Source organism: Megalobrama amblycephala, linkage group LG24 (assembly GCF_018812025.1).
Source record: "Megalobrama amblycephala isolate DHTTF-2021 linkage group LG24, ASM1881202v1, whole genome shotgun sequence".
Classification (NCBI taxonomy): domain Eukaryota; kingdom Metazoa; phylum Chordata; class Actinopteri; order Cypriniformes; family Xenocyprididae; genus Megalobrama; species Megalobrama amblycephala.
In genome coordinates, this window is record NC_063067.1 from 31,697,750 (window position 1) to 31,708,053 (window position 10,304).

Genomic DNA, 10,304 nt, shown 5'->3' on the forward strand with positions numbered 1-10,304 from the left:
CCGAAACACGAAAATCTTTTTTCATTTACAGTATGAGCCACACACACACACACACACACACACAAAAAAGTCGCCAAATTGCAAAACATCATGATTTCTCAATATGAGTGTTTAAGAAGTTTGGTTTCCCTGGAAGAGAGTTACTCAATAGTTCCTGCATATTTCATACTACCTTAGTATATTTGTAATATAAAGGTAACAATGTGAGTTGTGTGAATACGTGGTAACACTTTACAATAATTGTTAACATTAGCAGGTATCACAAACTAACAAATTGGGTCCAATTCTCACTATTAACTACGACTTTTGCCTCAATAAACCCGTAATTACTGCTTATTAATAGTTAAGGTAGTTGTTAAATTTAGGTATTGAGGATGTAGAATAAGGTCATGCAGAATAAGGCATTAATATGTGCTTTATAAATACTAATAAATAGCCAATATCCTAATAATGTGCATGCTAATAAACAGTGAGAAATGGAAACTAAAGTGTTACCACAAATCTTTACACCATTTATCAGTCTATGTGAATGTCAATTCAGAAATAATCTCACGTTTCACATTTGTTCTTAATACATTAAGTAATGTTCATTTTTATACAACTTAGAGTTACAAATACATTAGTCAATTTATGAATTAACACTAACCTAAATTAATAAAAGTATTGTTCATTGTTATTTCATGTTAGCTATAGGATTTACTAATGCTAAGTATTGTAAAGTGTTACCAGATATATATTTTCTTGCTCTTTTTAGTTAAGTAAATCTTTATCAGAGATTTCAAATCATGTTTTGTTAACAATAGAAGTGCATGTTCTTTTGATTCAAAAAACCTCAAAAATCCTGATGTGAAGAACATTTCACTCTAATTTCAGAGAGGAAAAATGGAGCCACTTGTAATAACAAATGTCTTAAAGGCATCCAGTCACAGAACCGCAGACTCGAATGTTTTCTGCTGTAGGAGGAGCTTGGGGCGGGACTCCTGAAAGCTGTTTGTTCATAAAGCCAGAGAGTGTCCCTCATGCCCTGTGCACTCCTCTGGCTGTGTGTTACTGAGCTCTATCTCTCTCCAGGCCTTCATTCACTCATCTGCTCACTCTCTTACAGCAACCATGAGTATGAGAACAAGCTATAGCGTGCGTTCCTCCACCTCCCAGGTGCCGGTGTCCCAGATGTCCCAGATGTCCATCAAGCGTACCACCAACGTGCCAACTTACCGGGCTGCGAGCATCTACGGTGGCGCCGGAGGTCAAGGAACCCGTATCTCCTCTGCTTCCTACTCAGGTGTCCGCAGTGGAATGGGAGTTCCCTCAATGTCCAGCTCCATCCACGTGAGTGCCACCGGAGCCACAGGTGAGATCATGGGCAATGAGAAGATGGCCATGCAGAACTTGAATGACCGTCTGGCCTCCTACCTGGAGAAAGTGAGGTTCCTGGAGCAGGCCAACAGCAAGCTGGAAGTGAAGATCCGCGAGGCCCTGGAGAAGAGAGGTCCTGATGTCCACGACTACAGCCGTTTCCAGCCCATCGTCGATGAGCTGCGCAAGAAGGTTAGTTTGAATGTGTGGGAGAGGGGTACGGGAATTTTATGGCCTCTATAAAGAACTTAATGTGGCAGTCTAATTGTGCTGCTTTGTGTTTATTAACAGTCTAGTGGACATTTATTGGGTTTCAAGACAGAAACTGACAAAACAAAGGCATTTCTTTGTCATTTAAAGGCGGTTTGGTTTAAAAGTTCTGAATGAGAGTTTACTGATGGCCAGCACTGATAGGCAGAGAACCAAAAAATAAACTGTGGGTGAAACTAAAAAGAGGAGACGGTATGGGGGAGGGGGTCTCGGTCTCTACAGGACGGCAGTCATAACTATTCTGGTGAATAAGCATTTCTATCCTGTATTTATCCTGTTACACATCCAGATGTTTGTTCATTCCCTTTGGATGGAAACTCAGATGGTTTAGCGTCTGTGTGTGTCATAAGGGAAATGGAAAAGTCGAGGGAGTTCAGACAGTGCAAAATGCGACCAGCTGTGAGACTTTTCTGAAAATGGCAGAACTACCTTGGAGATCTGCCAAGCAAAGCTAGCTATATTCATGTAATTTGTGCTATTCTTGATTTTTTTTTAATGAAAAGTTTGAGTTCATAAAGCAGATAATGTTAATGATAAAATGCTGATTAGAGTCAGTTTCACACCAACCGTTTCTTGAAGCTGAAATTTATAGCTAATATGTCACTGATAACCAGACAGTGTTATCAGAATGATTGATTGATTCATTCATCAGTCACAATGCAGTAAAGTGACGGGTAGATTACATTTAAACAATTAAATTCCTATTCCTCATGATGTTCTAGAGTCACAAAAGTAAATGGGATTAACTTGATGAAAAGATCTGGCACTGAAAGGAATATTCCAATTTAAAGGTTCCAAACTCAGTGAAGCATACTTTATATATAACAATAATCAATAATATATATAATATAGAAATAAAAAAAGATATAGAACATTAAAATGTACTACACATTTAAGCAGAACAATTGTTAGTACAGATAGATAACCAACACCCCTTAACATATGGAAAAATATGTTGAGCTCACTAGTGTCCACCCTTTTCCATGATGCCAGGATATGCTGGCTTGCAAACATGGAAAGTATTTACACAACAGGTTAGAAAAAACAGGAAATCCAACTCAACCCCAATCTTTGCCGCTAGACAACTTAATTTACAACTGTCAAACAGACACCAGATGCTTTTCCACCATGGCTGTTGGTTAATGATTATCCCACGAACTGTGAAGTGGACTTTGTCCTCCAGTATTGCTTATCTAAGCAAATTAAGGCATCAGGGCAGAAGATGGTACCACAGCTCCAGTGACCATGTGTTTTACACATTATGCCTAAAATAAGCAAATCTGTAAAACAGTTATAGGTTTTATGTCATAATTAGCCTGTGACTGATTCAAATGGTTTCTGTTTTGGTTGTAGATCTTCGATGCCACCACAAATAATGCCCGTCTAGTGCTCCAGATTGATAACGCCCGTCTGGCAGCCGATGACTTCAGAGTCAAGTGAGTAACAAAATTGTGAAGTCTAACAAACCTTTTGACCTCATGGGGAGTTTCCTAGTTTTGACGAGAAACAGTGATCCATTGACCTTTGTTGTGCCTGCAGGTATGAATCCGAGCTGTCCATCCGCCAAGGTGTTGAGGCCGACATTGCCGGCTTGAGAAAGGTCATTGATGACACCAACCTGAACCGCATGAACCTTGAAAGCGAGATTGAGGCCCTCAAGGAAGAGCTCATCTTCCTCAAGAAGAACCATGACAATGTGAGTACACATCTGGCACATTTGGACATCTGGAAACTTTGTCTTAATGGGCGTTGCTTTAAGACATATTTTATGGTCTCTCCACCCAACAGGAGGTAATGGAGCTTCGTAACCAGATCTCCCAGTCAGGAGTGCAGGTGGATGTTGATGCTCCTAAGGGTCAGGATATTGCCCTGATCATGGAGGAGATGAGAGCCAAGTACGAGAAGATGGCCCTGAAGAACCAGGAGGAGTTGAAGGCCTGGCACGAATCTCAGGTATATTCCAAAAGACAATCATTTTCTTGCAATCAAGTCTTGCTAAACACCGTTACATGTCAACGGCTTTGTTTTGGGGCTAATTTTGTCCTCTCTCTAGATCACAGAGATTCAGGTACAGGTCACACAGAACACAGAAGCCCTCCAGGGTGCTCGTACAGAAGTCAACGAACTTCGCAGACAAATTCAGACATTGGAGATCGAGTTGGAGTCACAGAGGAACCTGGTGAGTTTGTCTTCTTGTAGCCATTGTAGAAGCTACCATTTTCCATTTGGTCTTTTCAATCTTCAATCATATTTTTTTCCAAGTATCATGTCTTGAATTTGTCTTGAGGCTCAAACCTAACTCCTGGGTTCTCTTTGCTTCATTCTCCAGAAAGGATCCCTGGAGGCCACGCTGAGGGATACAGAAATGCGTTACAACATGGAGATCGAGAGTCTCAACACCATCGTCATGCAACTGGAGTCTGAGCTCACAAAACTGCGCAACAACATCCAACACCAGACGCAGGAGTACGAGGCTCTGCTGAACATCAAGATGAAGCTGGAGGCAGAAATTGCCACCTACAGGAGGCTTCTCGACGGTGGAGACTTCAAGTAAGTCTTCTTCTGAAAAGCATGCAAAGTTTGCACAGTTTTTAAAACTTAGTGGCTAGATTTGCTGGAGTATTTGTTTTGCGTGGTTGGTAACCAGCATGTTTTCTCCTGCAGGCTCCAGGATGCTCTTGACGAGCAAAAGAAGGTTAAAGTGATGACGGTCACGCAGACGCTGGTGGATGGGAAAGTGGTGTCTTCAAGCACAGAGACCAAAGAGAGGAATCTCTGAACATCAAATTTCAGATCAACCTCCACAACACATCAGAAAAACCTTATGGGCCAATGTTAAAATGATCTAAAGACAGGTTGGACTTAACACATTAGATATTTATTTAGTCCGAAGTGCCTTATTGTAAGGGTCTCAGAGCACATATGCAATGAGATTTAACTAGAACATTTCAACACTAATTTAAAACAACAAATGTAACACTTTAATGACTATTGCCAAAAAAAAGACTGAAAGTCAAAGAACACTATTGAAACTTTATTACATATTTTTGTAACGATGATGATTGTTTACGCCGAATCATTGATTGTCCCATTTTGTTTCTATGTTGTGTTGTTGTCATCATGTCTCGTCTTTTCCAATAAAAGATGACACTTTTATCAAATCTTTGCATTCTGCTTCTGTCATTAAAATTGACTTCCCAATCTGATCAAAGATAGTTTTGAGACTCGAGTGCCATTATTCAGTTTTAGAATAAAAGATGTGCTGAGGGTTAAGCACTTAAGTGACATACTTAGACCTGAAAGGTTTTTTTATTCAAAATTGTATATAATTAAAATAATAATAATAATAATAATAATTGGTGGTTATGTGAAAATTAGACTGGAGAACTAACTAAATGCTGCTTATGTTTTCACAAAAAAAAAAAAAAAAAAAAAAAACAAGACAGACAACTGCATTTTACAACCGACTAATAAATAATGTCAGTTGTGATAAGACCGTTTGTTGTGGAAGTCGGTATCTCTGATATTTCAGCCATTATGATTCAAGAGATATTCATATCATGAGAACAGAAAAAGGGGCTTTACTTTGGTAATTCATTCATGCAGACAGCATTCAAGGAGCTATAAAATGCCTATAAAATGTTGCACGAACCAAACAATTTGATACAGGTAGTCCATGTTAGGACTTATTTGAAGTAAGATACTCCCTAATTGAAATGGATTCTAAAAGACATATTACTCAAAGAGTGCCAAGTGAGTGGTTAAAGGGTAGAGATGAAATAAAATTGTATGTTCAGAACACAACAGAAAATACTTGTTTCAAAAGTGTTTGTCACACAATGAACGTCAATGGGGTCCAAAATAGCACTGGATTTTTATTGTACGGACCAAAAATGATAATTGAATGAATTAATTTTTCATTATTTGGAGAACTACGTTCAGGGGGAGACCTAAGGCTTAATTTCCCAGTTAATTATCCCATAACACTGGGCAGTGGTTGGGGTGGAAGTCCAGAGTCTAAAGATAACAAACGTGTCTACATCTTGTAATACCGTAAAAACCTCATACCTCTCAGAACCAGCAGTTGCATCTGATCTCCTTTTCATTAAAGATCTCTCTGCAGAAAATTGAGCAAAATGCAAAACTTCGGCGTTCGGAACAAAAGAATATACAGAATGCCATCAGAGGATCTCAGCATGAGACCCACATTTTACTCTTGGAGAAATGCTGGGAACAGGGGTTCCTATTCCAAGGAGATCTTTGGATCCACCACTGCACAAATGGGGCTAGTTGGAAATGTTGCAAATGAAAAGGAAACCATGCAAATCCTGAATGAGCGTCTTGCTTCCTACCTGGAGAAAGTTAGAAGTTTGGAGAAGGCCAACTTTGAACTGGAGGTTAAAATCCGCCAGGTTGTGGAGAAAAAAGGTCCAGACAGTAAGGACTACAGTCACTACCAAGCCACCCTTGATAAACTACGCAAAGAGGTAATTGGTACTTCTGTCCACTGAAATATTAGTCTCTAACAATATTGTCCTGTGTAGTATCTCAATATGCATCATTATTAATGTTCCCCATTTTCTCACATTTAACCTGTTTTCTTCATTGCTTAGAGATTTGTATTTCTGTGAGGATGAATGTGAATTTTATAGATTACAGTATTAACTGGTTCATCCATTGCACTAAATTATTATCCAACCACATCCACAACAGCTTCTACTACTTTTAAGTTATATTTTTGCTTTAATTTTTATTATTAATGTGGGTTTAATGAAAGGTTCAGTTCAAAGTAATGATCACTCAAAAACTGGACTTTGAACGTGCCCTTGAGTAAGGCATATAAACAGTTCTTGAGAAGCGGCTCATTTATATTGGCCTTAGATAATAAACTAACAATAGGCTGTATTGTACCTTTTTTGGTTATGTCCATTTAGATCCTGGAGATGGTTTTAAGCAATGCAAATATGAGTGTTCATATTGACAACGCCAAGTTGGCTGCCGAAGACTACAGGGTCAAGTAAGCTGGTTTTAAAGACACTATAAAATAAAACTGTTTTGTAAGTTTTATTCCATTTCTATTAGATTTGAGGCCATTTATATGTCAAGAACCATATGCAAATGTGCAAAAGCTGACAATATAAACTTGTAGCAGACATGTGCATTTAAATTGTAGTCTTTCTTTTCCAGGGAACATACTGATGAATCATCTTTAGTCAAATTTTTGTCCAGTGAAACTGAAACATCCCTTTCTATCATCTTCCTATCTATCATAGCAACCACCCAGATCACCCAAGCAACCACCTTGAACACCATGGCAACAGCACAGCAACCACACAGAGTACCTAGCAACCGCATAGCAACCACCCAGAACAGCATAGCAACCTCCTAGAATATCCTAGCAACCTCATAGCAATACCCTAGCAACCACCCAAAATACCTTAGCAACCGTATAACAACACCTTAGCAACCACCCCGAGTACCCTAGCAACTGCATAGCAACACTCTAGCAACCACTCAGATTACCCTAGCAACCGCATAGCAACACCCTAGCAACCACCCAGGATACCTTAGCAACCGCATAGCAACACCCTAGCAACCACCCCGAGTTCCCTAGCAACCGCATAGCAACACCCTAGCAACCTCTCAGATTACCCTAGCAACCGCATAGCAACACCTTAGCAACCACCCCGGGTACCCTAGCAACCGCATAGCAACAGCTTAGCAACCACTCCCAGTACCCTAGTAACCGCATAGCAACACCCTAGCAACCACCCAGGATACCTTAGCAACCGCATAGCGACACCCTAGCAACCACCCAGGATACCTTAGCAACCGCATAGCAACACCCTAGCAACCACCCCGAGTTCCCTAGCAACCGCATAGCAACACCTTAGCAACCACCCTGAGTACCCTAGCAACCACATAGCAACACCTTAGCAACCACCCCGAGTACCCTAGCAACCGCATAGCAACACCTTAGCAACCACCCTGAGTACCCTAACAACCACATAGCAACCACATAGCAACACCTTCGCAACCACCCTGAATACCCTAGCAACCAAATAGCAACACCCTAGCAACCACCCAGAATACCGTAGCATACCATAGCAACCATCCAAAATATTATTTCTAAATCTACTAAATCTATTTCCTATCTATCTATCTATCTATCTATCTATCTATCTATCTATCTATCTATCTATCTATCTATCTATCTATCTGTTTACCTATCTAGCTATCTATCTAGCTTTTAAAACTATTAAATCCTCAAAAGTTAAACTATTTCAAACTGAAAAGCTTCAAACTACAAACTTTTAAAACTTCTTCAAACTTTCTGGCTATGCTTTTTCAAGCCAACTTAAAGTTTGTCTACAAACTTTTTTATCTAGTTCTCATTAATGTAATGTTTCTATAGGTTTGAAAATGAATTTCAGCTAAGACAGTCTGTTGAAACAGACATAAATGCACTGAGAAAGATGCTGGATGACATCAATGTGGCACGAATGCATCTGGAAAATGATGTTGAAGGTTTAAAAGTGGAGCTCATTGAAATAAAGAAACAACATCAGCTGGTAAATACATTTGATTATATTACACATAAATAAAAATTCATATTAAATTACCATAAATCAGAGAGTGCAGTAGTTCACAAACAATGTATAAGGGGCCCAAGATATAACCCTGTGGTACCTCAAATCTATTTTTCAGGAAGTGTCAGCAATATATAGTCAGATCACCGAGTCAGGAGTGCAGGTGGATGTTGATGCTCCTAAGGGACATGATCTGGTTAAGATCATGGAGGAGATGAGAGCGAAGTATGAAAAGATCGCCCTCAAGAACCAGGAGGAGCTCAAAGCCTGGCACGAATCAAAAGTGGGGCATCATTTTTTATTGCAAAGTTTACACTTCATTTCTGAAATCAAATGTATTTCTCTAACTTTTTTTGTATAGATCTCTGTTGTGCAGGTTCAAGTGACCGAGAACACTGCAGCATTGAAGGAAGCCAGCACACAAGTCAGTGTGAGCCGCAGGCAGATGCAGACTTTGGAAACAGAGCTGCAGTCTATGACCGGAAATGTAAGATATTCTGCCCGCACACCTTGATGGAGCTTTTGAACACATTACTCATGTTCTTTATTTTTACTTTTTGCCTTTTCTTACAGAGAGCATCTTTGGAAGAAGCCCTTAATGAAACGAAGTTGCGATATGGCATGCAGTTGGAGCAATACAATGGCATAATTTTGCTGCGTGAGTCTGAGCTCAAGCGGCTGCGTGACGACATTCACAGTCAAACGCTGGAGTATCAGGCCCTGCTCAACATTAAGATGGAGCTGGAAGCTGAGATAGCCACCTACAGGAGACTTCTGGATGGAGAAGATAAACAGTGAGCATTGTCTATGTCTTTGTCCATGCCTATTTCGCCTTCAGAAAACTTAATCCTGATGTTCATAAAATATTTTTTACAGATTTGAGAACGTCTCCCAGATGATAGTGAATGGGAAAATGGAGCACTCCATCTCGTATATAGTCGAAAAATGACATAGACAAAAACAAGATCACAAGAGCACAAGCCAATATCTCACGAATCAAAACCATTCATAAATACTATGAATATTCTGAATAAATTATAATCAAAACTCTTTCAGTAGTATTTCTGTTGAATCAGATTTTGAACACATGTTGGAAAGCCACCGATCTCTTAATCCAAACCATACAGTGTATCTCTAATCAAACTATGTTGTTTCAGTTTCATGTTATGACAGATGGGACCCTTAGGGTCTAATGAGCATTTTGGAAATGTCATCACAATAAAAGAAAACAATAAGTGGTGTCTGATTCCATTTCCATTTTACAAAAACATTCCAACAGTCATTCATAATAACTAACAGAGCAAAATGAAAACAAAATTGTTTTGAACTTCAAACCAACAACGACTATATAAACCATGCTCTCTTGTCCTCACACGTCTACTTTTTTGTCATTGATTACACTAATCTTTTTTTTTTTTTTTTTAAGCTGTTAGAAGAACAATTGATTGCCCTTATCTTTTTGGAACTAACTCTTAGCAACTAATCTTTCTTAGAAATCAGTCTAAATGAGAAACTGAAAGCTGTCAGACTAAACATAAACAATGTTCATCCACTGAGCCTGTAAGCATTTTGCCTCCAAGGCATGATGGGTCAGATTTCCAGATGAGAATTTAAGAAGAAACGGAGGAAAACAACTGTGAAGCATCAACAATAAGTTCTCTGAGCATTATAAGTTTGAATTTAATGAGAATCCCCCATCAGAAATCCAAGCTTCATGTCATGTTTTCTTATTTTTATGTTATGCAAAGGCCCACTTAATATAAGTATCAGTTTTATACAAATCTATGGAGGCGAACCCCATGAACTGACTTGAAAATGAAAAGACCAAGTTTCAGTGCACAGTGACTAAGTATAGAATGTTCCACTGTGGGCCTGTAAAAGCGGGAATTTGCGGCTAACTGTGAAGCACTGTTTCCACTCAAATCCTCCTTCGTCACAGCTGGAGGAGCCTATTCACGGGAAAAGATGGTTGGTTTGCAGACGGCGATGTCAACGCAGACATTTGTAAATGGAAACGTGGAGCTGATGATCTGCGCAGGCCAAAATGATCCAGATGAAGTTTTTGGAGTTATAAAAAGTTTCTTCCAA

At 39.4% G+C, this 10,304-nt stretch overlaps 2 protein-coding genes across 2 annotated transcripts; both read left to right on the plus strand.

Moving 5' to 3' along the window:
• Positions 1-1,015: 1,015 nt before the first annotated feature.
• On the plus strand, positions 1,016-4,787 carry krt18a.1 (keratin 18a, tandem duplicate 1). The gene is made up of 7 exons (XM_048177844.1): positions 1,016-1,548; positions 2,980-3,062; positions 3,166-3,322; positions 3,415-3,579; positions 3,680-3,805; positions 3,956-4,176; positions 4,291-4,787. Exons 1-7 carry the CDS (start codon positions 1,111-1,113, stop codon positions 4,403-4,405), a joined length of 1,305 nt encoding a protein of 434 aa, XP_048033801.1. The 5' UTR covers positions 1,016-1,110; the 3' UTR covers positions 4,406-4,787.
• Positions 4,788-4,822: 35 nt separating this feature from the next.
• On the plus strand, positions 4,823-9,451 carry krt18a.2 (keratin 18a, tandem duplicate 2). The gene is made up of 7 exons (XM_048177845.1): positions 4,823-6,113; positions 6,561-6,643; positions 8,042-8,198; positions 8,335-8,499; positions 8,578-8,703; positions 8,790-9,010; positions 9,093-9,451. The coding sequence occupies exons 1-7, from the start codon at positions 5,763-5,765 to the stop codon at positions 9,163-9,165; spliced, it is 1,176 nt and encodes a 391-aa protein (XP_048033802.1). The 5' UTR covers positions 4,823-5,762; the 3' UTR covers positions 9,166-9,451.
• Positions 9,452-10,304: the final 853 nt, after the last annotated feature.

Bases quoted from the DNA above. Each gene is read 5' to 3' on its own strand.
- krt18a.1 (XM_048177844.1), top strand. From the start codon at position 1,111: ATGAGTATGAGAACAAGCTATAGCGTGCGTTCCTCCACCTCCCAGGTG. The intron at 1,549-2,979 runs GTTAGTTTGAAT...TTTTGGTTGTAG, and splicing joins TCGATGAGCTGCGCAAGAAG to ATCTTCGATGCCACCACAAA. The intron at 4,177-4,290 runs GTAAGTCTTCTT...TTTCTCCTGCAG, and splicing joins CTCGACGGTGGAGACTTCAA to GCTCCAGGATGCTCTTGACG.
- krt18a.2 (XM_048177845.1), top strand. From the start codon at position 5,763: ATGCAAAACTTCGGCGTTCGGAACAAAAGAATATACAGAATGCCATCA. The intron at 6,644-8,041 runs GTAAGCTGGTTT...ATGTTTCTATAG, and splicing joins GCCGAAGACTACAGGGTCAA to GTTTGAAAATGAATTTCAGC. The intron at 8,704-8,789 runs GTAAGATATTCT...CTTTTCTTACAG, and splicing joins TGCAGTCTATGACCGGAAAT to AGAGCATCTTTGGAAGAAGC.